The sequence below is a fragment of the Sciurus carolinensis genome, chromosome 6 (assembly GCF_902686445.1).
Source record: "Sciurus carolinensis chromosome 6, mSciCar1.2, whole genome shotgun sequence".
In the NCBI taxonomy this organism is placed as follows: Eukaryota; Metazoa; Chordata; class Mammalia; order Rodentia; family Sciuridae; genus Sciurus; species Sciurus carolinensis.
The window spans coordinates 57,699,740-57,725,481 of record NC_062218.1 but is presented as its reverse complement, the minus strand read 5'-3'; the positions used below and the strand labels follow the sequence as shown (position 1 = coordinate 57,725,481).

At 41.8% G+C, this 25,742-nt stretch overlaps 1 protein-coding gene across 3 annotated transcripts; it reads left to right on the top strand.

Moving 5' to 3' along the window:
• Positions 1–8,783: 8,783 nt before the first annotated feature.
• On the top strand, positions 8,784–20,747 carry F2rl1 (F2R like trypsin receptor 1). 3 transcript variants are annotated; one of them, XM_047555947.1, is made up of 3 exons: positions 8,784–9,042; positions 14,830–14,865; positions 18,240–20,747. In XM_047555947.1, exons 1-3 carry the CDS (start codon positions 8,961–8,963, stop codon positions 19,349–19,351), a joined length of 1,230 nt encoding a protein of 409 aa, XP_047411903.1. In that variant the 5' UTR covers positions 8,784–8,960; the 3' UTR covers positions 19,352–20,747. The 3 variants fall into 3 exon arrangements, with proteins under 3 accessions (XP_047411903.1, XP_047411904.1, XP_047411902.1); XM_047555946.1 differs by having other exon boundaries at positions 8,785–9,042; positions 14,827–14,865; XM_047555948.1 differs by lacking the exon at positions 14,830–14,865.
• Positions 20,748–25,742: the final 4,995 nt, after the last annotated feature.

The window sequence follows — 25,742 nt, the reverse complement described above, 5'->3', positions numbered from 1 at the left end:
CAAACTCTTAACCTTCGTCAACTCCATGTGCTAGAGCGAGCCTCCTCAGTAGAAGCTTTCCCAACTATCATTAGAGAAGTCCAGAGGTTGTCGTCTTTAGGTATCATAACAATAGTTAGAAAAATGTTGCTACTCTAAAAATTTAGATCTAGTTTGAACCAGTTGTATCAGGGCAAAATTGGATGATATTTTTAATATGATCTTTTGCTGTGGTTAGTAACAACAATCATGATAGTCCCTTGCATTTGTACGGTGTTTTTGTGGTCTCTGAAGGCTGGCCCTTCTTTCTTTCCTTCTTTTCTTCCCAGAGGTGCTGGGGTTTGAATCTAGGGCTTTACACATGCTCAGCAGGCATTCTACCACTGAGCTCTAGCCCCAGCCCCTCCAAAGACATTTATGCACACTTTCTCATGTCACAGTCAGAAGCGTCCCGAGGGATGGGCCCTGTGGATTTTGATATCACCATGTCACATAAGAGAGGTCTGAGGCTGAGCAGTCTCATGATTTGCTCCCTGTTGTGTATCTAATAAGTACGAAGGACTGAGGCTGGTCTCCTATGCCAGCTCCAGAGATATATCTGCCATGCTAAAGTAACTCTGTTAAAAAAGATCTACACACTGCTTATGCTGTTATTTACTAATTACGTGCTTAGATTATGCTTTAGAATTACAGTCCCCTCCCCCCACCAGTTAAATTTTTCTTCTGTGAAGAACCGTTTTCACTCCTTTATGGGCTGAGAAAACAGATATGAAAATTAGAACAAAATATCACATAAGTAAAGATTTTTAAAAATTGTAACACTCGCCAGTCATGGTGCTGCACGCCTGTAATCTCAGCCACTGGGGAGGCTGAGGTAGTAGGATCACAAGTTCAAAGCCAGCCTCAGCAACTTAGTGAGGCCCTAAGCAACTTAGTGAGACCCTGTCTCTAAAAAATATATAAAGGGGCTAGGGATGTGACTCACTGGTTAAGCACCCCTGGGTTCAATCCCTAGTTGCTGGGATTACAGGCATGTGCCACTATGCCTGGTACATGAGTTGCATTTGCAACCAAAAAAGAAATGTAGCACACCTGTGATCTCAGTGGCTCAGGAGCCTGAGGCAGGAGAATTCCAAGTCCAAAGCCAGTCTCATATATATGTATATGTGTGTGTGTGTGTGTGTGTGCACGTGTGTGTGTATATAAAAGATATATTTTTTATGAGAATTTGAGAGCAATAAATATTCTGGTATGAAAATGCCCCCCCAAACACACTTATCAAAAGAGGATCTAGAAACACCAGCAATTTTAGGCTTTTAAATAAGGCTCTTAGCCCTGGTGGTCAGGCCAGGAGTAGCCGATGCCCTCCTGACTGAGAGCTTCTGGAACAGAATCAGTGGCAAAGCCTATCCTTGGCATCACCCTTCTTTCCCACGGTGAGCTGGGGTTGCCCCCACCCTGTGCGGGATGCCCCAGAAGGCCTTGCTAGAACGGTGGGCAGGCCTCACTTGTGAAGATCAAAAAAAAAAAAAAAAAAAAGACTTTGGACTTGAATCCTGAGGGTAGTAAGGACCCACCAGTGTTTGAACCATCCGTATCAACCCTATCTTCACATTTCAGATTAGCAGAATGGCGTTTCTGGGATCCAGAGAAAAGGAGGAGTTATAGGTAGAAGCAGAGAGGAGAGGAAAATGGGAAGAGGGGCTGCCTCCTACCACAAGACTGCCTCAGCGAGCAGACTGCACATCGGCCTCGCCCACCCTGGCAGTCAGCAGTGGCATAATGAGACCCTCCTCACCTCATCCCATCGAGAGGTGATCACTGTAATCACTGAGCTGCTGGGATTACAGGCAAGCACCACCGTGCCTAGCCATCCCTGACTTCTTTATGTTCCGTATCTCATCCATCAGTAAAGTCTACCATGCAAATGTATCCAAAATACCATCCTGGCTTGTCATCATTATCTTTTGCCTGTGCTGTTACAGTGGTCTGTTAATTTGGCTCCCTTTTGCCCAGAGTCCTCTATACCCATCAGTCTCCTCTCGACATAGCAGTCAGAGCAAAACTGTTAAAATGGCCATCAGATCAGTTCACTTTCTTGCTGAAAACTGAAGTGCTCCCACGTCTCTGAATAAAAATCAAAGTCTATCAAGGTATACACATACTGTCCTGTCCCCATTTCACACATATGAAACCTTGGCCTCATCTCCTCTCTCCATCGCCCCATTCTGCTCCAGTCAGGTAAGTCCCCTGCCATTCCTTTGCATTTGCTGTTCTTTGCCTAGAATGCTTTTACTTCAAGTGCCTCTCAATTCCTCTCCCTAAGGTATTGGTTTACTTAGACTTCAAATCATTAGAGCTGAAGGGATCCTTAGAAGCCAGAACCACCTCCCTGACCCAGTATCTCTTCACTTGTCAGCAGTGAGGCTGAGTCTATATGGTTCAGCCTCAAAAGATTGAACCAGTCATGGTGCCCTCTTGTCTATACAAAGGCTTTTTTTTAAAAATCAGGGATTGAACTCAATGGTGCTTAACCACCGAGCCACATCCCCAGCCCTTTTTTAATATTTTATTTAGAGACGGGGTCTCACTGAGTTGCTTGAGGACCTTGCGAAATTGCTGATACTGACTTTGAACTCATGAGCCTCCTGCCTCAGCCTCCCGAGCCCCTGATATGACAGGTGTGTGCCACTGGGCCCAGCTACACAAAGGCTTTTGAGACCCAAGGGAATCATCTCTAATGATAACCATTTCAGGCACTGGTGGCCATCTACTGACTAGACTTGTCGTCTTTTGGGTTTTGTTGTTTTTAACATTAGATTTTCCCCTGCCATTCAAACAAAATGGGGCAAAGAATTGTGAAGACTTTCAAACTGGGCTGGAACTTTGGCTGGGTGCTGCTTCACTGAGACACGTGGACAGTCACGAGATGATGGGAAGTTAGGACTGCAGTCAGTCTTTCTGAAAAGTGATAATGCCGAGGGTGCTGGACTGGAGCACACACCTGGTGAGGAGTCGGGTGACAACAGAGAGGGAGCCAAATTAACAGACCACTGTAACAACACAGGCAGAAGATAATGATGACAAGCCAGGATGGTATTTTGGATACACTTGCATGGTAGACTTTACTGATAGATGAGATACGGAACATAAAGAAGTCAGGGATGGCTAGGCACGGTGGTGCTTGCCTGTAATCCCAGCAGCTCAGGAGGCTGAGGCAGGAGGATCACAAATTCCAAGCCAGTCTCAGAAATTTAGGGGGACTCTAAGCAGCTTAGTGAGACCCTGTTTCAAAATAAAATATAAAAAGGACTGGGGATGTGGCTCAGAAGTTAAGTGCCCCTGGGTTCAATCCACAGTACCCACTCCCCCCCACCAAAAAAAAAAAAAGTCAGGAATGGTGTCAAGGTTTTTGATCTGAGGTATTGGAGTTATTTAATTAAGTTAATAATTATTTTTTGTGGTGTTGGGGATTGAACCCAGGACCTAGCACATGCTGGAAAATTTCTCTATCATTGAGCTATTCTCCCAACCCCCTTTTCTAACGTCTTTATTTTTGAGGCAGGGTTTCACTGAGTTGTTCAGGCAGGCCATAAACTTAAGATCCTTCTAGAATTACAGGTGTGTGTCACCATGCTCAGCAATTTAAGTTGATGGGGAACACTATGAAAGAAAAGAGCAGGTACAAGTGGGTCGATCAGGAATTTAGTTTGGAACTTATGCTTGATAGACTAGTAGACACATCCAAGGGGTGAGCTTGAGTAGCTGAATGGAAAAGTTGTATGTCTGCAGTGTGGAATCTGGAGTAGACATAAATTAGGGAGTTGTTGGCACATAGATGGTATTTAAAAACATGGGACTAAATGAGATCAAAGATATTATATATATTGTATTTATGTAATTATGCTTTATAATTATATAAGCTATATAATTATATAATTATATTTTGCAAGGACTAACCCAAGGGCTTCCACAGGATACAGGTCAGGAGGTTGAGTGGGAACCAGTGAAGAACCAACTTCAAGTCTCCAGTGAAGCAGGTGAAGAACCAAGGAAAGAGTGGAGCTGGGGAGATCCCTGGGTTGAGTCCTACAGTTAGGCCGGGTGACATAAGCTTGAGAAATGACTGCAGGCCTTGTCATGTGGAAGTCATTTCTCTCCTTGTCCAGGGTGTATGCTCAACACATGAGTGAATGAATGAGCATAGGTTTTCCTCCACCTCCATTTGAGCAGGATCCAAGAGTTCAGGGACGTTGTTTCCAGAAAGAGTTTGATAAGTGAGTGCAGCATTCATTTGAATTAAATGCCTTTTTCCTCACTATCTAAATTCCTCCTTGGAATTGTAGGGAGTGGGAAACCATCCCTGGAAGCCAGGTAGTCTTGAATTGCCTGTGGTCATTGCTCTTTACTACATAACAGAACCACACAACACCCCAGGTCTTTCAAGTCAAATGAATCATCAACCTAAAATACCAATGCTGAGGTCCCAAAGATGCAGAAAAACATTTGCAAGCCTACTTCAATAAGTATAGATCATTTAGTTAAGCTACAGGAAGAAACCATATTCTTGTGATTATTAACTCATAGTATTGCTCACTAAATTCCTTTTTTGGAAATTTTGGTAATTCAAAGCATAATCCTACAAAAACATCAGTGAAAATGTAAATCAAAAGGGCTGGTGCATTTACGTGGTGTTCTCTAGAAAGAAGACATCTGGTTGAAGGCAGTCATTGCACACCAGTTCCTGTTTCTTGGGTGCTTACTATATGCCAGGAACTGGGCTCAGAAACACTTTGTGGGCATCTAGTAAATTGAATCCTCACAACCACCCTACAAGAAGGGTGCTATTATCTTACCCAGATTATAGGTACAGTAGTAATAATACAGATGAGAAGATGAAAAGATTGGGGTACATCATAGGGATCAGGTGTCTCTCCTGGGGAGTAACCTGGTCCCCATGAGGAAAACTGTTCCCCATTCAAGACAAGGTCAGTTCCTGTGCTGCTTTTAGAAGTCAACACTCCTGGGAGGACAAGATGGCATGGACTGAGGCATGGGCAGCCCTGGAAGCAAGCATCCTGAGAGATGGCGTGCAAGTGGGGTATGACAAAGACTCCTCAGGCAAAGGAAGCAAGGAGAAAGTTTGTTGAACTGCTTTGCATCGGAGTCACTATTTTATCCTCAGATGGCGTTAAGCTAGACAAAATATCAATCGCATCTTATTGGTTAGGAGCCTGAAGCATAGCTAGGCCTCGTACCTAGCTCACACAGATGTTAACCAGAAGAGAAGTTGGTCTCTGCTCCAGAAATCACCATTTCAAAGGCTGTCTTTTCTATATTCCCAAAAGAACTCACTTGAGACACAGCCATGAGAGGCCCCTCAGGAATGCCTCATTAAAGAGATCATCTCATTCACTGAATAGTTTTCCCCTGGAAACTCTTTTTTTTGTGGTTGTTGGGAAGAAAAAAAAAATTTTTTTAATCATCTATTTCTGTTACCCAGAAAGTATACGTTCCATTCTCATGGGCTATTCAGAGCCATTTGTTTCTCTTTCTTTTATTTCTCTGCTCATATGAGCCCCTATTTATGCAGATGGAAGAGGTACAATACTAACCATTCACATGGGATTCTTAGAAAAATGTTTTTTGTGTTTTTTGTTTTGGTAGCAGGGATTGAACCCAGGGTGCTTAACCACTGAGTCACATGCCCAGTCCTTTATTATATTTATTTAGAGACGGGGTCTCGCTGTGTTGCTTAGGGCCTTGCTAAGTTGCTGAGGCTAACTTTGAACTCATGATCCTCCTGCCTCAGCCTCCCCAGCCACTGGGATTACAGGCATGTGCCACAACGCATGGCTCGGAAAAATGTTTTATGGGGGTGATATGGCTGAAATCACTGGCCAGTATGACATTTTATATAATATGATCTTTCTGAATTATTTGAAACCCACATTTGTTCTGTTTATTGGTCCCATAGTGGGTTCAATATACAAGACATAGGGCTTTCATTGGATATAAGTTCCATTCTGAATACTCAAAGGCCTAGGATGGTGGTAATTTGGTTTTTGGGTTGTTCCAAAATTACTAATTGTCACTGGCAATTGACTCACCAAATTTTAGTCTCTTAGGGAGAATCATGAACTCCTGAAAGTAATATGTCTTAGGAAAGTGGGGAGTTGAAACCCCAAACCTCAGTTCTTGTGTTCCAATGAAAGAAAATTTAGACACCAAAAGCCATGCAAGAGAACTTAAATATATATGAAAGCAAGGTGAAAGTAAAGTAAAAGCAAAGTAAGGCTCAAGGAGGGAGCACTCTCGAGTCTCCGGCAGAGAACAACAAAGGAGATAATGCTGTCTCCAAATTTAGTACTGTTTGATATTTACCAGAAGAACTGGGGGCCTCCTTCAGCAACCTTCACCAATCATGAATCCTCCTTCATGTCAGGTAGTGAAGTGTTTGACCTTAGTTGGTCCTCTTCTAAACTGTCATGGGGGCGGGGCTTCATTCACAAGTCAGTCCCATGTTAATGTGGGTGCTGGGGTCAGAAGCTGGTCAGAAGTGATCTTAGTGCCTAAACTACTAAAGAAAACTTCTTTCCAGACAAATGGAGACACCTATAGCCATAATTCCTAGCTTCACACCAACCTCAATGACCCTGTCAAGAGTTAGTTCCATTAGTCCTTTTCTTTTGATGTATTTTCCCACTAGTTCCTTTGCTTCTGTTTATTTTCTACAAATTAACTACCATCCTTTGCTCTCTCACCCACTTTGAAAATAGTTTAAAGAAGACCTTAAAGTAATTTAAAGAACACTTGTACCCTTGCCATGCATGTCACTGCTCATTTCTAGTTCCTACCTAACATCAGGATTCAAGTCCCTCGAGAGGCATAGGACTGCTCACTCTACTCCTGCTCTGGTCTTTGCTAGTGATGCAGTCCATGCCTGTAGTAGGCAGCCCAAAAGACTGGGACCAGGTCTCTTTACATAGAGCTAAAGTCAGACTCCCTCTGTGACTCTACCTACTTCTGCTTTCTGGAGTTAGTCAAATCAAATCTGGGGTGATCCCCTCTTCCTTCCTTTTTCTTTTTCTTTTTGTTTGAGACAGGATCTCACTATGTTGTCCAGGTTGTCAAACTCTTCATCTTCCCAAGTAGCCAGGACCAAAGGCACCATGCCACATGGAGCCATCTGATTCTATGTACTAATCCTTCAAGTATCTTCTCTGTTCTTCCAGAACAATATTTTATTTTTGTTTTATCTTATTTTTTGCAGTACTGGGAATTGAACCTAATGGTTCTCTACCACTGAGATACATCCATCCCTTTTTTAAGTTTTGAGACAGGGTCTTGCTAAATTGCCCAGATTGGCTTTGAATTTCTGCCTCAGCCTCTTGAGAAGCTGGTAGATTATGGACATGTACTATAACACCCAGTTCCAGAACACAGTTTAAATGGATCACAGTTAACTTTATTTTATTATCCCTTTAAAAAAGTAAATTAATGCCAGGTGTTGATGGTGTATACTTGTAATTCCAGTGACTCAGGAGGCTGAGGCAGGAGAATAGCAAGTTCAAAGAGGCCAGTCTCAGCAATTTAGCAAGACTCTGACTCGAACTAAAAAATAAAAAGGGGTGGAGATATAGCTTAGTAGTAAAGCCCCTCTGGGTTCAATCCCCAGTACCAAAAATAAATAAATCAGTAGGTAAAATTAAAAAGATATTACCAACAGGATGAAGGCCCCTGTGCACTTGTTTCCAATTCCACATTCCTCTTTCCCTTATTCTCGTGTGTGTGTGTGTGTGTGTGTGTGTGTGTGTGTGTGTGTGTCCCACACACCCATGGGTGCTAGGGATTGAAACCTTGTGCTTGCTAAACACCTGCTCTACCACTGAGCAGTACCCCCAACCCCTGCTTATATATTCTTTATAGACTATGGGAACCCTGTGCAGAAGAGACCCTGGTGGAAGCATGGATAGAGCAGTGATTAATAGAAGAAAATGGCAGTCATAGATTCAAGTCCAAATGTGATAGACATTTACAAACTGCATGAATCAGGGTGTCAGGATGGCTGGGTGGTCTAAGGCGCCAAACTGCATGAACCAAGTGATTGGGCAATCTTCCTAAACTCAATTTTCTGATCTGTAAAACGGAAGAATAACCATATTAATTGTATGGGTTATTGTGGGGATTAAACAAGAAAATGATCTTGAAGTGTTGACATTTGGCACTTAAAATACATTACCAGTTTCACGTATTTTCCCACGCTTCAGTTCACAGAGGAGCAAAGGGCCTGGAAGGAGCGAAGAGGTGTGTTCAAGGTCATAGCTGTTACCAGAAGAGTGAGAAACTAATCCCTGACCCCTTATGACTACCTTCCACAGGCGCCTGCCTTGCTTTTGCATATCAAAAACTCACTCCTGGCCCCGCAGCACCCTTTACACTGCAAAGCCCCCCATCAATTACCAACGAGAATGGCAGTAAGCCCTGGTCAGGGCATTTTCATCGTAGGCGAGGGAGACGGACACCTTTGGGAATAATAAAGATTAAAGGTAGTTCCAGGCCCTCCCCAGGCCCGGAAGGACCCGCGCCGCGGTCCCCGCCTTCCTGTCATTGGCATTCCAAGGCAACCACCTCACCCGCCCCACATCGCCTGGCGGTCGATTCCCGCAGCTGCAGAGACCGTGGCCAGAGTGGGCGGGAGGCCGTCCCGGCCAGGTGGACGGGGGCGGGGCCCCGACGCCAAAGGTTCGAGGGGGGCGGGCCCGAGGTGCGCGTTCCGGCCCCAGGGCGTGGCTTTCCGCAGGTGAGCACAGCGGCTGGGGTTTCAGTGAAACTGAGCCCGACCTGGTCGAGCGCGCGCAGAGCCTCCGATTAGAGGCAGGTGAAAGGGTGACTTTTTCGGGGTGTATCGAGTGTGGCACTGAGTTTCGAATCAGTGGCGGCGGATTCCCCGCCCGGCCGGCGTCGGAGCTGCTGGAAGGATGCGAAGTCGAAGCACGGTGTGGCTGTTGGGGGGCGCCATCCTGCTGGCGGCCTCTGCCTCCTGCAGTCAGACCACCCGAGGTGAGAGACTTAGCCCGGGAGGGTTCGTACGCTGGCTGAGGAGCTGGAGGGTGAGGCGCGCTGGGCTGGTGGTGGGAGCGGAACTAGTGCACCAACAGCTTTCTGCCCCCGTTCCTACCTCCCCGCATCCCTCAGTCCCTTAGTGGCTTTGATGAGGGGTCCCTGGACCTGGGGGACCATCAGCGGAGACATCAGGAGCAACGAAGTCGGTGGAGACCGACTGAAGGCAGAGGTGCCCTCAGGGACTTCCCACTTACTGAGGGGGTCTCGGACTGGGCCCTTTAAATCCCCAGCTCTCGGTGTGGGGAAGGGGAGGGAAGAGAGGCATGCCCCCTTCTAAAAGGTAACTGAGAACTCGGCCTCTGCTCCCTTGGGTTGGTTCCTTTGCAAACATCCAAGTCATTAGTAGCTTTTTGCTCACTCTGGCGACTTCCTCTGAGCCGGTCCCGCGGGGCGAGCGTATTAGCTAGCTGCTGGCTCACGGCAGGGGCTGTGGGTGGGAGCCCTGGCCTGGGAGCCGCTTGTCTCGCGCTTTGAGCCCCCCTCTAACCACTGCAGCCGTTTATTTGGGGTCTGCCTACGTTGTCCAAGACCCAGCCGTGGCTGACCTGAGTAAAAAAGTCAGGCCGGACTTTCAGGCCCTTCGGGTGTCAGGTAGATTTACAAGTGGAACTTCTTGGATCTTGCCTTATGTTCGACCAGGTAACCTTCTGGCTCTGGAATTCCGGGCCCTTCCATGCCATTCGGAGGGCACGCTGGCGGCCACCCAGGTCTGTAGGCCGGAGGCTGCCAGCACTGGGAACGGAAGAGTGAGGGCGCGGTGCAGGGCGGTGCTCTAGGGCCAGCTTGTGCTCTGCGCCTGGGTTTGGTGGGTGGGCTGTTCCAGGGGTGTTCTAACTGGCCCTGCTGGGAGTAAAATCTCCCTGGTTGATCAGGTCTCTAGGGCTGTGGGGTTGTTTACAACCCGCGATCGCGCTGCTGTGATGTTGACTGAGGTCCTTCTGTTTGGAGACAGCCTGGTGACGGTAAAAGGGAGATTTTAATTTCCCTGAGAAATTTGCAGATGTGCTGTAAAAGGCAGTTTCTCACTTTTATCCTCTACATAAAAGACATGGTAAAAGAGCGAATCACAGTGAATTAGACTGTAGAATGTGATTCTTTGCCTTCTGGAATTACAGAAAGGGGTGTTATGATGTAAATTTGAAAACTGCACCAGTGATACACATTTTATTGTTCATCATCAGAGTAAAGGCATTTATTTGTTTGGGGGAAATATTGAAACTGTTATTAGTGTCTTTCCATTTGCCTTTGTCTTTTAAAGTTGGAAACTTAAAAACCAGGAGCAAAGGTTAATGTATGCAGACTTAAAAAATGTGAACGTAGGTGATTCAACACTAATGATTCACATAGTTCTGTAGTACACATCCCTGATTATTTGATTTATTATTGTTTACAGAGTGAGGGACTGGGGATGGAGAGATTTCTGGAGTATAAGGTGAATTCTTTCTAACAATAAAGAAAAATCAGGTTACTTGTTAACCAGAGCTATTTTAATAATGCACCTGGGTTTTTATTTCCCCTGCATACTTTTACTCCTTTGCAGAGTAATTTTCCTAAAAGGTTCTCTAAGTAACAAGGAGACTTCAGGTACCTGGAGTTTTCCTCACAACTTGAAATTAAACTGACTGACTGATACAATCTAGAGTATCATCAAAACTTTTCTGCTCTTCTCTCATCTTCTTTTAGTGTGGTCCTTCTGTGTGCTCCCCTGTTTGCTAAAGGGCAGACTGGATTTGAGTTTCTTCCCAAAATCCCCACCCCAAAAGACTGCCTCATAGAAAAGAACTAGCATAGAATAACCTTGTTTTGTAGGTAGGGACCGTGGATAGGGGAGGGAGCAAGGCAAAGAAAACACTTCATCAGCCCCCTCTTTCTTTTCTCTCACAATATTTGTGAATAATTGTTTGTGTAAATATGTTCAATGTCTCCCCACTGGGACGTGAACTCCTGGAAGCCAGCACCCTACCAGCCTCCATCACCACATCTGGCCCAACCTCCTGACCTAAACAACCTTTGTAAATATCAGATGAAGAACGAAGTGAGGAGACTTGTCCAGAGTGACTGCTGGTCAAAGGCAGTGTGGCATTTAAGTCAACTTCTATTAGGCAGTTATCCTTTTTATACCATGTCCCAAGCCTACAAAGGTCCCTGTGGTTCATTCATTCCATTTCTCTTTTGGAGACTGAAAATTCTGTTCTCTGTGTAATTTTTTTAATGGTAAAAATATGTAGTCATTATAGGGGAAAAATGAAAACAGGAAAATATTTAATAAAATTATCCCAACCTCAGTGCAAAATAAGCACTCCTAACATTTTGGTTTGTACATTCACAAATAACAGAACTTTTTTTTTTGTAAGTATGGGATTATATAAGCTATAAGCTAAAAGTAGCATGTCAATACATGTAAAACATTTTTATTCTAGGAGGATGGATCATCATTTTTTTCTTTTTTTGGCAGTACTGGGGATTGAACCCAGGTCCTTGCATGTGCTAGGCATGTGCAAGCTACATTCTCAGCCCCATATCATCATTTTAAAATTGGTCTTCTGTTGATAAACACATGGAATATTTTCAGTGATTTATAACATGAGAGAAGATGGTAATGAACATGAAGATGGGCCTTACATCTGTGCTTGATCCCCTTTGTTTGCCTTCTGGTTACTAATTAATTTTGATAGGCAATATCTCATGAAATCTGTATTTGATTTTTTTTTTTTTTTTTTTTTTTTTTTTTTTTGGTGGTGCTGGGGATTGCACCCAGGGCCTTGTGCACCCGAGGCAAGCACTCCACCAACTGAGCTTTATCCCCCTGTATTTGACATCTTATGGTCTTATTGGCTAGTCAGCTGTTGAAGAAAACACTTTATCTTGAAAGAACACTGAGGAAATTTTCTTTTTTCTTTTGGTACCAGAAATTGAATCCAGGGGCACTTAACCACTGAGCTGTATCCCCAGCCCTTGTTTTTATTTTATTTTGAGACAAGGCCTCTCTAAGTTGCTTAGGACCTTGCTAAGTTGCTTAGGGCCTTGCAAAGTTGGCTGAGACTGGCTTTGAACTCTCAATCCTCCTGCCTCAGCCTCCCAAGCAGCTGGGGGAAATTTTCTAAAAGAGTACTTAGGAAAGGGTACCCAACAGTTGAAATCTTTTCTCTTTCAGTCTGCACTCCCAAAGATTGAGAGCAAAAGAACAATTGGATTGAGGGGATAGTAGGCAAGAGGGGTAAGAAGAAGAAAATTAACACAAAGTACTTGTTTTATCTTAATTTGGTGGGAAGAGTAGGTCACTCTCAACTAGATCTATGCACAAATAATATAGCAATAGGAGGATGGTATTGTAATACCATCCTATAATTTTTCAATTTTACCTAATAAATCTATTCATGGCCAATCTGTAGATACTTTTATAGGGGGACTGTAAATATCACAAATTATTGAACTAGTCCCCTTTTTGGTAGCTGTTGACATCAACATTTTCGATTTGCTATAATGAATAATGATCCAGTAAATATTCTTATACATACCACATGAGTCCTCTTTCTCCAGCATCTTCTCTTCATTTTTTGTACCTCAGTCCACATTTCTTTCGTTAATGTTGTATTTTCTTGTTTCTTTTTTCTCTTTATTTTAGCATTCTTATTTAAAATAGATTTTGGTCTCTCTTCACATGAACTTTGATATGTGCTGGGTTTTATGGAAAAATTTAACTGCTTGAAAATAGGATATTACGAATGAATCTCATGTACCCACCACACAACTTAAATGATTATTACTTTTGACTAAACTTGTTATGTCTATACCCACTTCTTATCCCTCCTCTCTGGGTTCATTAGGTTTTGGGTTTCGTTTTGTTTTGTTTTTGTTTTGTTTTGTTTTATTTTGTTTTGGTACTGGGGGTTAAACCCAGGGATGCTTTTCCACTGAGCTATATCCCCAGCCCTTTTTATTTTTTATTTCTAGACAGGGTCTCGCTAAGTTTCTGAAAGCCTCACTAAGTTGCTGAACCTTGCCTCAAACTTGCTATCCTCTTGCCACAGCCTCTCAAGTCACTGGGATTACAGAGGTGTACCACCAGATCCAGCTCTGGGTTAGTTTTTATAGCTTCGTTAAGATTTCCTGGGGCTGGGGATATAGCTCAGTTGGTAGAGTGCTTGTCTTGCAAGCACAAGGCCCTGGGTTCAATCCCCAGCACTGAAAAAAAAAAAAAAAAAAAAAAAAAAAAAGATTTCCTTACCATGTAATTTACATACTATACAATTCACCTATTCATAGAATTGTGCACTATCACTGTAAGTTTAAAACATTTTTATTACCCCAAAAGAAACCTTAACTGTCACCCACTAAAGCTCCCCATCTTCAGCCACTGACAACCACTAATCTATTCTCTATGGGTTTGTCTATTTTAGACATTTAATATAAACAGAATCATACAATAATACAGTATATGGTCCCCTGTGGCTGATTTCTTTTACTTAGCATAATTTTTTCAAAATGATGTCATAGCTTGTATTAACACTTCATTCCTTTTTTTTTTTTTTTTTTTAATCTTTTTTCTTTTTTTGTTCTGTTTTTCAAGCTGGTCATTAACTCCTAGGCTCAAGTGATTCTCCTGCTTTAGTCTCCTGAGTGCTGAGACTTCAGGCAGTGCCACCCACCACCATGCCCAGCTACAATATTCCATTTCTATGGATTTTTTTTTTTTTTTTTTTTTTTGGTACCAGGGATTAAACCCAGGGGTGCTTAACCACTGAGTCACATCCCCAGCTCTTTTATTTTTTATTTTGAAACAGAACCTTACTAAGTTGCTGAGGCTGGCTTGAACTTGAACTTGGCAATCCTCCTGCCTTAGCCTCCTGAGTCTCTAGGATTATGCGTTTGCCACCTTGCCCAGCTAATACTTCATTTTTTTTTCATTGCCAAGTAACAGTCCATTGTATGGATATATCTCACTGGTTGTATGTATTCATCTGTTGATGGACATTTGGGTTGTTTCCATTTTTGACCACTATGAATAATGTTTCTATGAATATTCATGGACATGTTTTTGAATGGACATGTTTTCATTTCTCTTAGGTAGATTCCTAGGAGTAAAGTGACTTAGTTATACAGTATCTCAATTTAGCCATTTGAGGAATGCCAGAAAACTTTCCACGTTTATTATACCATTTTATATTCCCACCAGCTGTGTCTGAGGCCAGCAATCCCTGTGATTTTTAAATAAATCCCAGATCAAATTTCATCCTAAGATATTTTATAATCTATTATTAAAATAAGTGATTTGTTTTCAAACATACCTGTAATACCATTATCATATCTATTAAAAATTATTTTCCCTTTTTTTTTTGCTGAGCTGGAGATTGAACCCAGGGCCTCACATATGCTAGATAATCATTCCACTGGGGAACTATATCCTCAGTCCCAACTTCCCTTCATTTTTATTTTCTTTTGAAACAGGGTCCTTTTATTTTCTTTTGAGACAGGGTCTAGGGTCTTACTAATTTGCCCAGGCTGGCCTGAAACTTGTAATCCTTGTGTCACAGCATCCTGTGTTGCTGGGATATTACAAGCATGTGCCACTTCTGTCTACCACCAATTTCTTAATATAATCAAGTACTCAGCATTCAAATTTCTAATAGTCTCATAAATGACATTTTAATGACTTATTTGAATCAGCATCCAAATAAAGTGCATACATTTTGTGACATGTATCTTTTAAATCTGTTTTAGCAGTGCCGGGGAATGAACGCAGGGCCTTGTATGTGCTAGGTAAGTACTCTGTCACTGAACTGGAGTCCATCACCTTCTTTTAAATCTTTTAATTTCACTTCCACATCTCTGTTTATTTTTTGCCTTACAATTTATATTTTGAAGAAACTATGTCCTTTATCCAGTAGAAATTCCATAAATCTGCATTTTGCTTTTTCTTAGGGAGTTATTTAACATGTCTCATTAGCCCCTTTACTTCCATTAATTTGGTAATTGGATTCAGGTGCTGGATTGGTGTTATGGGTTGAATGTTTGTGACCCACCCCCAACTCATATGTTGAAATCTGATCCCTAATGGGATCCTATCAGGAGGTAGGGGCCATTGAGAGGTAATTAGGTCAGGTGGGCAGAGCACAAGTATGGGACTTGTGACCTTAAAGACTGGAGAACTAGCTCCCCCTTTCTGCCGTGTGTGGATACAGCCAGAAGCCCGCAATCTGCAACTGGAGGAAGGTCCTCTACCCTGCTGGGACCTGGATCTCAGATTTCCAGACTCCAGAACAGTGAGAAATAAATTTCTGTCGTTTATAAGCCACCCAATTCTTCAGTACTTTGTCATAGCAGCCCAAATGGACTCCAACAATGAAGTCAGGTCCCTTTTTTGGTAGGGTTACCTTGCAGGTGTTTCCTTAGAGGCCCAAGATGTCTGGTTATCTTTTTTTTTCAGTACTGAGGATTGAACCCAGGAGTACTTTATCATTGAGCTACATGGGGTTAGAGTTCAGTATTTGAAGGACACTACAATACATAGGAATAATTTTTTTAATTAAAAAACTGCTCATTTTGGAAAGTTCTAAAAGAAATTGAATCAGGTGTGGAGGTGTACACCTGTAATCCCAGTGGCTCAGAATACTGAGGCAGGAGGATCACAAGTTTAAGGACAATCTCAGCAACTTAGCAAGACTCTAAGCAAGACCCTAAACATTTTAGTGAGATCCTGTCTCAAAATAAAAAATAAAAAGGACTGGGGATGTAACTCAGCAGTAAAGTACTCTGGGTTCAATCCCTGGTACAAAAAAAAAAAAAAAAAAAAAAACCCAGAAATTGAAACAATAGAGATAAGTCTGTCATAAGCATGAGTTTCCTGAGGCTGCCATAATAAATTTCCATGAACTGATGGCGTAAAACAAAAAATATTTATTCTTTCATAGTTCTGGAAGACTGGAAGTCTGAAATCAAGATTTTGGCATGACTACATTCCCTTCAAAAGGTCTAGAGAAGAATCCTTTCCTTTCCTTTTCTGGTTTCTGGTTTTTGGGCATTTCTTGGTGTCCCTTGTCTTGTACTATGGCATTATTCCAGTCTTTGCCTCCATTCTCTCATTACTTTCTACTGTGTTTTTTTTTTTTTTTCCTTTTCTACTGTGTTTTCTTTTCTGTCTCAAATCTCCCCTTCTTAAAAAGACATTTGTCATTGGATTAGGGCCTCACTAGATAATCCAGGATAATCTTCTGAAGATCCCTAATTATATCTGCAAAGACCCTTTTTCTAAATAAGGTAATCTTCAAAATTCTTGGAAATAGGACCCAGACATCTCTTTTGGGGAACTACCTTTCAAAACTAAGTAAAAACTGAAATATTAATTTCTGTTACCTCCAACACTTCACCCAGTCTAACCACCGTTAGTCCTACATAGGGGAAGCCTTACAAAGTGAGTAATTCTATTGAATATTAGTGCAAAGATAAAAGAGGAAGAAATGGTGATTGAGCATAAGAATTATCAGGTGAACTCACCAGAAGTGTAATGTCCTTCCTTGTACCATATATAATATTATGGTACAAGGGTCTCTGCATGGTAGAGGCCAACTGTTTTTGTTTGTTTGTTTTTTTGGTATGGGGGATTGAACTCAGGGCTCTCAACCACTAAGCCACATCCCCAGCCCTATTTTGTATTTTATTTAGAGGAAGAGTCTCACTGAATTGCTTAATTCCTTGCTGTTTGCTGAGGCTGACTTTGAACTCATGATCCTCCTGCCTCAGCCTCCTGAGCCTCTGGGATTATAGGTGTGCACCATTGCACCCGCTTGTTCTTTATAATTAAAGTAAAATTCTTCAGTGTTCTCACTTCTTTCTGCCAGTTCAAGAGCATTTGGTTGGGGCAGGATGAAGAGTGAATGTGTCTGTTAGTTGGTTTTTTGTTTGTTTGTTTTGAGAGCAGGACTTACTATGTTGCCAGGCCTGCCTCCTCTAATTCCTGGGTTCAAGCAAACTTCCTGCCTCAGGCTGGAACTACAGACACGTGCATGCCACCATGGCCTGGCTTGTTTATGATTTTTTTTGTTTGTTTGTTAAATTCATACTGTAAGGGAAGAGGGGTAATTTGTTAAAACTTGGTATATTACATGTTTGAAAATGAGAACACAAACTTGTTATCAGTACACCCACCAGTCCGATGATCTTGGGGTCAAAAAACTCGCTTACCAGCAAGCAGCTATGGGACGGCCTCCAGGAAGCCAGCACAGAAGGAGAGAATTTCTGCCCTCCTTGTGGTTGGAAAGGGAATGTCCCTTGTAATCCTGGGACTCTCCCTTGCCAAGCTCTGGGATAGGGCTTGACTGAAGGCTAGGCTGGTTCCTGGCTCAGGGCCAGAGTAGGACAAACAGCCAGTATAAAATGAAAAATTAGGAAGCGGATGTCAGGGTAGGGCTTCTGTCTTACATACTAAGTATTCATAAAACTGTTACTACTTGATCCTAAACAGATTTTTGCTAATTGACCCATCAAGGCACTTTTGACTGACTTTTTTTTTTTCTTTTTCTTTTTGACTAGGCAAAGATCTTTTTTTTTTTTTTTTTTTTTGGGTGCTGGGGATTGAACCCAGGGCCTTGTGCTTACAAGGCAAGCACTCTACCAACTGAGCTATCTCCCCAGCCCCATCAAGGCACTTTTGATGGACATGAGCTAAGAATAATCGAGTACACACAGTTGTTTTGTTTTGTTTGTATTGGGGATTGAACCTAGGGGTACTTAACCACTGAGCCACATCCCCCGACCCTTTTTATTTTTATTTTGAAACAGGGCCTCACCAAGTTGCTGAGGCTGGCTTTGAACTTGAATTCTCCTGCCTCAGTCTTCTGAGTTGTTAGGATTACAGGCACATGCCACCACATCTATCTAGTATGCAGTTTTTAAAAATAAACTGAAATACTGACATTCTTTTCAAGAAATCTTTTCTTGAAATCAGTGTTCCATGTATACTCCACAATTCCCAATTTAAAAAAAAGCCTTCATCCAAAGAAAGCCCTTGTAAGCATTTTGTATAATTCTCTAATAGTTTATTTCTGTCTTTGTCTAAATATTTTCAGTTATGCAAACTAACCTTTCTGTTGAAACATTTATTTCAGCAATAACCCTTGTCTGTCTTTCTCACACAGAATCCAATAGAACCTCTAAAGGAAGAAGTCTTATTGGTAAACATAATAACCCCCCTCCAATCACCGGAAAAGGAGTTACAGTAGAACCAGGCTTTTCTGTGGATGAGTTTTCTACGTCTGTCCTCACTGGAAAGCTCACTACCGTCTTTCTTCCAGTTGTCTACACAATTGTATTTGCAGTTGGTCTGCCAAGTAATGGCATAGCCCTGTGGGTCTTTCTTTTCCGAACAAAGAAGAAGCACCCTGCTGTGGTTTACATGGCCAATCTGGCCCTGGCAGACCTCCTGTCTGTTATTTGGTTCCCCTTGAAGATTGCCTACCACATAAATGGCAACAACTGGATTTATGGGGAATCTCTTTGCAAGGTGCTCATTGGCTTTTTCTATGGCAATATGTACTGTTCCATTCTCTTCATGACCTGCCTCAGTGTGCAAAGGTATTGGGTCATCGTGAACCCCATGGTACACACCAGGAAGAAGGCAAACATTGCTATTGGTGTCTCCCTGGGAATATGGCTGCTGATTTTGCTGGTCACTATCCCCTTGTATGTCATGAAGCAGACCATCTACATTCCAGCCCTCAACATAACGACCTGTCATGACGTTTTGCCTGAGGAGTTGTTGGTGGGGGACATGTTCAGTTACTTCCTCTCTCTGGCCATTGGAGTCTTTATGTTCCCAGCCTTCCTCACAGCCTCTGCCTATGTGCTCATGATCAGAACGCTCCAGTCTTCGGCCATGGATGAACACTCAGAAAAGAAAAGGCAGAGGGCCATCAAACTCATTGTCACTGTCCTGGCCATGTACTTGATCTGCTTCACTCCCAGTAACCTTCTGCTGGTGGTGCATTATTTCCTGATTAAAAGCCGAGGCCAGAGCCATGTCTATGCCCTGTACATTGTAGCCCTCTGTCTGTCCACCCTCAACAGCTGCATCGACCCTTTTGTCTATTACTTTGTTTCACAAGATTTTAGGGATCATGTGAAGAACGCTCTCCTTTGTCGTAGCGTCCGCACTGTGAAGAGAATGCAAATATCCCTCAACTCAAAGAAATTCTCCAGGAAATCCAGCTCTTACTCTTCAAGTTCAACCAGTGTTAAAACCTCCTATTGAGTATTCCAGCTCTACAAATGGAGTTCTAGAAGAGGATGCAAAGCCTGCTTACCATTGTGGGGAGATGGTTGTTACTGCTTAACCAAGCAGGGCCTAGCACAGACCATGTATATGTAGCTTCTCCCACGATTGCTGGAAGCTTCCTTGTTTGCATGAGAAAAGTCTCTCACATTAACATAGGTGTGTCAGAATTCTCCTATGTCCCAAAAACTGAACTGACAGAGCAAGATATAGGAGGTAGTGGAAAGACAAAAACCTAGTTACTTATAAAAACTACACTTGGTGTGAAAACTAGGTTTCTATCTGAATCTTTCTTCTACATCTGGGGTCCATCTTAGCCTTGTTAGGGCTTGAGGGCCTTCAGAGAGCATCAATCTGATTGACTGACTTTACAAATGAGGAAACTAACAAGGTAAACTGCTCAGAGTCAGATTTCCAACCAATAGCAGTGAGCTTGGGTTGGGCAACAGAATTCAAATGTCCAGTGAGCAGCATTCTTGTACACTTCATTAAAATCATTGAGAATCTTGTTTAAAGTATAAGTTCCTCAGGTTCAGTAACAAGAGCTCAGATGGTGGGAGCAGGGACGTTTTATAAACCTGTGTGATGTTTCTGCACACAAATTTGAGAACTATTGGTTTGAGCTTCGCTGCCACTTGACAAGGTGCCACAATAGTTTCTAAAAAGAGAAACTTGTGAGACTGTTTTGTGCTGGTGCAGTGGCTCACATCTGTACTTCCAGCAGCTTGGGAAGCTGAAGCAGGAGGATCGCAAGTTCGAAGCCAGCCTCAACAACTTGGTGAGGTCCTAAGCAACTTAGCAAGACCCTGTCTCAAAATTTAAAAAAAGGTTGGGAATGTGCCTCAGTGTTTAAGGACCCCTGGGTTCAATCCCTGGTATGAAAAAAAAAAAAAAAGTTTTGTGCCTCTTTGTATTCATCTCAATGAAATTTCCTTGTTGACTTATTGGAATTTTGATTTATTTCTATATTGATTCTTTTTGTGTTGATTGAGTTTTTGTGTATATTACTATTCCAGAAAAGTACAGTGAGGATCTTCAACATGTACATACAAATTTTGTATAAGTTTTTACTAACTTCAGTCTGAGTAAGAGTGTTTTGCAACTAAAATAGCATTTACCACTTAGTATTTTAAAAAATTGTTGGCATATTTATTTTCAGTTTTGTTCACCTCTTACCAACTATGAAATTACAGTCTTCACAGGGTTTGAACCACACCTGTTTGGAAAGCAGCAGGATGTACAAGGATTTGCAGCATATTTAAGAAGTACCTGTATCCAAATTGACTTTATATACCTGTTGTATTTGTGACTTTAAAAAATTATTTTGTTTTATGATTGGTTTATAAATAACACATGATCATTTTTCTACAACTTCTTTCTGAGCTATGTGTCTGTTTGTTTGGAGGCGGGAGGAGGGGAAAGAAGCAACAGCCTCACTCTTCCAAGAAGAAATGATGTGACTTTTTTTTTTTTGCTGTGCTAGAGAGAAAACCTTTGCATATTTATACCACATCTTCTTTTTCATAAAAAATATTGTATATATTGCTTTGTGGCAGTTGTTTTTCACTTACTGTTTTAGAATTTTTCCCATACCTGTTTCTGGAGATTGATCTCCATTTTTAAAGGATACAGACCCCTTAAATTGTTCCTCACTTTTGGGGGGGGGGCATTAACATACTGCATTGTATATCGGTGTATAGACATCTTTGAAATTAATTTGCAGGATAAGTTTCTGGAATTAATTTGTAGGATAACCAGGTTCAAAGTCAGATACCTATTTTTGGGTTCTGGCTGTAGCTTAGTGGTAGAGCACTTGCCTAGCATGCCCAAGACCCTGGGTTCTATCCCCAGCATGAGTGGGGGATGTGTTAGATACTATTTTAAATATTGATAACATTTGCTGAATTGCTTTCAGTATTTCTTCATTTTTTTTTTTTTTTTTTTTTTTTTGGTGGTGCTGGGGATTGAACCCAGGGCCTTGTGCATGGGAGGCAAGCACTCTACCTACTGAGCAATATCCCCAGCCCCTAGTATTTTTTTTTTTTTTTTTTTTTTGGGGTACTGAGGATTGAACCCGGGGCACTTAGCCATTGAGCCTATCCTCAGCCCTTTTTTCTTATTTTGAGACAGAATCTTGCTAAGTTGCTTAGGGCCTCACTAAGTTTCTGAGTCTGTCCTTGAACTTGCAGTCCTCCTGCCTCAGTTTGCCAAGCTGCTGGGATTACAGGCACGTGCCACTGTGCTGGGCCAGTATTCTTACTACAAAACAGTGAACGTGCACTTGTTTCCTGAAATGCTCATCTACATTTGATGCCATCAACTTTAAAAATTTTGCTGATCTGTTTACAGGGGGAAAAAATCCCATTGTTTTAATTTTTACTGAAGAAGAAGCACAGCCTAGTGACTGAAAGTGCAGGTCCTAGCTGAGCTGAATTCTGACTGGATCATTTCTTACCTACAGAGGTTTTTGTTACTTTAGGGAAGATTATTCCAGTTTTACAATGAGGATAATAGTGTCTTCCCCATAAAGTTATGAGGATAAAATATTGGGCACATTTACGCGCCCATAAATACTCACAAATACCGTGTTGCGTTTCCACCATTCCAGTAGTCCTCTCCGCCCTTATCTGGGTTTTCGCTTTCCTCAGTTCAGTTATCCACAAACTATGGTCTGAAAAGATTAAACAAAAGACTCTGGAATAAGCAGTTCATCATTTGTTAAACTGTACACTGTTGCGAGTAGCGTGATGAAATCTCGCGCTGTCATGAATCATCCCTTTGTCCAGGGAACCCCAGCAGTATGTGCCACCCCGTTGTGATTCAGTTGTCAGATTCGAGCTGGCTCTCGGTTGCAGTATCTCCTGCTTGTGTTCAAGTAAGCCTTCATTAAGAGGAGCCGCGAAGTGAACGCTTCTAAGGGAAAAGGTGAAAGTATGAGAAGATATTTTGAGACAGGAGAGAGAAGAAACCACTATCATATAACTTTAAATATTATAGTATATTGTTACAATTGTTTTTTTTTTTTTTTTTTTTTGCGGTACTGGGGATCGAACTCAGGGCCTTGTGCTTGCGAGGCAAGCACTCTACCAGCTGAGCTATCTCCCAGCCCACAATTGTTCTTTTTTTAATTTTTTTTTTCAGTTGTTGATGGACCTTTATTTTATTCATTTATTTTTATATGGTGCTGAGAATCGAACCCAGTGCCTCACACGTGCTAGGCAAGCACTCTACCACTGAGCCACATCCCCAGCCCCCAATTGTTCTATATTTAGTTACTGTGCCCTAATTTGTGAATTAGACTTTATCCTAGTTTTGTGTGCTTAGGAACAAGCATGCTTTATATAGGGTTCAGGCATCCACTGGGGGTCTTGGAACATACTCCCTTAAGGGTCAGGCAAGGAGCGCTGATTTTTATGATTGCTGAGACCTCTTTTCTGCTCTGCCCTTTTTTCCTTTCAGTACCATTTTACACCTTGTTTTCTTTGCTTGCTCTGCTTTGAATCCCATAGCAGGCCTTTGAGATTTTCCTCACATTCTCCACAGGTGAGAAATGGGTGGACACGGGATAAAAGACTTCACAGAAACCCCACAGACTGTCTATAGGCAGATCTAGTGGATGAAGCTATTCTGGTATATGTAATTTCTTTATTAGTCATTTATACTATCTGCTGATGATCAAAAAATAATCCAACAGAGCAAAACCAAAAAATTTCTAATTTGCTGCTCATAACCATTCTTATTTCCCTGATAAAACTGAATTCTATAATAATTTATTTATGGAGAATATAGGTATATTGTACTATTAAGTTGTAACTCAGCGGCAGAGCAGTGAGGCACTAGGGTTGATCCTTATACTACATAAAATAAACAAATATAATAAAGGCGTGCTGTCCATCTACAACTACAAAAAAAAAGGTTAAAAAATAATAATGTATATGTAGTTGGGTGTGGTGGTGCACACCTATAATCCCAGTGGCTCGGGAGTCTAAGGAAGGAGGATCACAAGTTCAAAGCTAGCCTCAACAATTTAGTGAGACCCTGTCCCTAAATAAAATATAAAATGTGGCTCAGTGGTTAAGCACCCCTGGGTTCAGTATCCAGTAACAAAAAAAATTTTATATATATGTATATACGTATATATGCACATAAACTTAATCAGTTCATACAGTTTATTCTCTTTTTGACATATTCACTATACCTCATTATTTTTAATAACCAGGTATATTCCATATATGGATAACCCAAAACTTAGTCAAAGTGCCTATTAAAGAATAGTTGTGTTTCTTGGTTCATTTTCACCAAGTCTTTGAATCTACATTCAAAGATGTAAAAGAGACTGTGAGGGTGTAACTCAGCAATGAGTGCTTGCTTAGCATGCAGAAGATCCTGGGTTTGGTCCTCAGAATTACAAAAAAAAGAAAAAAGAAAAAAATGATGTAAGAAATAGAATCATATTTGCTAATGTAAAATCTTTTCAATTTGTTTTTTAACAGTGTGGAACCCAGGGGTGCTTAACCACTGAGCCACATTCTGCCCTTTTTTTTTTTTTTTTTTCTTTTTGAGACAGGTTCTTACCAAGTTGCTGAGCGCCTCACTAAATTGCTGAGACTGGCTTTAAACTTGACTCAGCCTCCCCAGCCGCTGGCATTACAAGTGTATACCACCAATTAATTTTTTTGTTTGTTTGTTTTTTTGGTCTTGGAGAAGTGGCTTAGGAAACCTCTGATCCATCTGAATTAGGCCCCTGATTGGATGTAGGAGAAAGTGGGGCTGAGCAGAGAAGTGCCTTTTTTTCCTGTGTTTGTGTCATATTGTCGGAAGGATCTAAGTCCTAAAATATCTGAAAATTTGAAATATTTTGCATTCCACTGGCTCATTTACTATAATAGCTCTTCTTACTTTTGGAAAGTGAATGGATACTTGCTGTCCTGCTATTCAGGACACATGCTAAGCTGAGTTGATTAGAATTGTTTCACTGGGCACTTGTGTGTGTCACTTCACTTGTTCGCAGTAGGAGTTTCAAACTTATAATTAATTTCCTGGTTATCAAGATTTCAAAAAGCCTGGGGCTACTGTCTCATCAGTGTGCATAGTTTAGTGATTACGACTTTGTTTCTGAAACTTTAACCCTTTGTAGACCCTGGAGTGGACTGGAATATATTTCAGAATCGAAGCTTGTCGCTGCGGGTCCCCACATTTTCTCTGGGATTTTGGATGTCTTCTCAAAGAGAGGTTTCTGATTGCATGAATGAAAGGTGTGTGTCCAGTCCTCCGTCTGGCCCCCAGTTCTGAAAAAACAAAAACAACAACAAAAAGTAAATAAATAAAATAAACAAGCCCTTGGAGACTGAAAATTAAGTCACCTCATGTTATCCAGGCCTTGAAACTTCTTGGAGATGGTTGTTATATTTAAATGTAAATATTTGGAGTCACTCAGGTAACATCAAGGGGATACCTTTATTGAAGGAGTATATGAAGAATTCCATAGTTTGTGTAGGAACTGCTCTTGTTTCAGCCTGTTGGTCATTATATGGACTGTTTCCCAGCCTCTGTTTTTGTTGGTGAGAGATTAAGCATGACCAGAGTCACTGGCTGCCTCGTGTAGAAACCACCAGCTCAGAGTCTAATAGGGGCTCCATCAGGAACTGCAGGCAAACCATCAGCACCCAGCAACAGTGTGAGTGGTTCATTCATTGATTCCACAAACATTTATTGCAACATTACTGCATTATTAAATATAAATAATCAAATCGGGATTTCTATCTAAATGAGGATGTAGTCACGGGGTTGATTGTCTCAGTGAAATACATGAATGTCAAAAACAACAGGGGCTGGGGTTGTCGCTCAGTGGTAGAGTGCTTACCTAGGAAGCGTGAAGCACTGAGTTCTGTCCTCAGCACCACATAAAAATAAAATAAAGGCAGTGTGTCCAACTGCAACTAAAACAAACCCAACCCTCTAGTGTTTAGGCTACTCAAAATCTTAAAACCATAGTCTATCCCAAAGCAAGGTTTTGAGAATGGCAGAAAGTCAAGGACAAAACAAGACAAGAGGGTTAAGAAGGGCCACGGTTATGGCTTACTTAACTCAGCTGGTGGAGGAGGTCAGGGTGCTAGGGATTGAAACCAGTGGTGCTCTTCACTGAGCCACTTCTCCAGCCTGGTTTCTTTTATTTATTTTTAACACAGGGTCTTGCCAAGCTGCCCAGGCTGACTTTGAATTAGGGATCCTCCTGCCTCAGCCTACTGAGTAGTTGGGATTACAGGTATGCATCACCAAGCCCAGTGTGCTTTACCCTTCTAAATTCTGCATTGCTTACAACTTTTGAAAAATAGCCTTAAGCCAGGTATGGTGGTGGATGCCTGTAACC

What these genes read in the sequence shown, in the direction of transcription:
- F2rl1 (XM_047555946.1), top strand. Translation starts at nt 8,961, where the DNA reads ATGCGAAGTCGAAGCACGGTGTGGCTGTTGGGGGGCGCCATCCTGCTG. An exon ending in CTGCAGTCAGACCACCCGAG is followed by an intron (nt 9,043 to 14,826) that starts GTGAGAGACTTA and finishes AATCTGTTTTAG; the next exon opens with CAGTGCCGGGGAATGAACGC. An exon ending in CAGGGCCTTGTATGTGCTAG is followed by an intron (nt 14,866 to 18,239) that starts GTAAGTACTCTG and finishes TTTCTCACACAG; the next exon opens with AATCCAATAGAACCTCTAAA.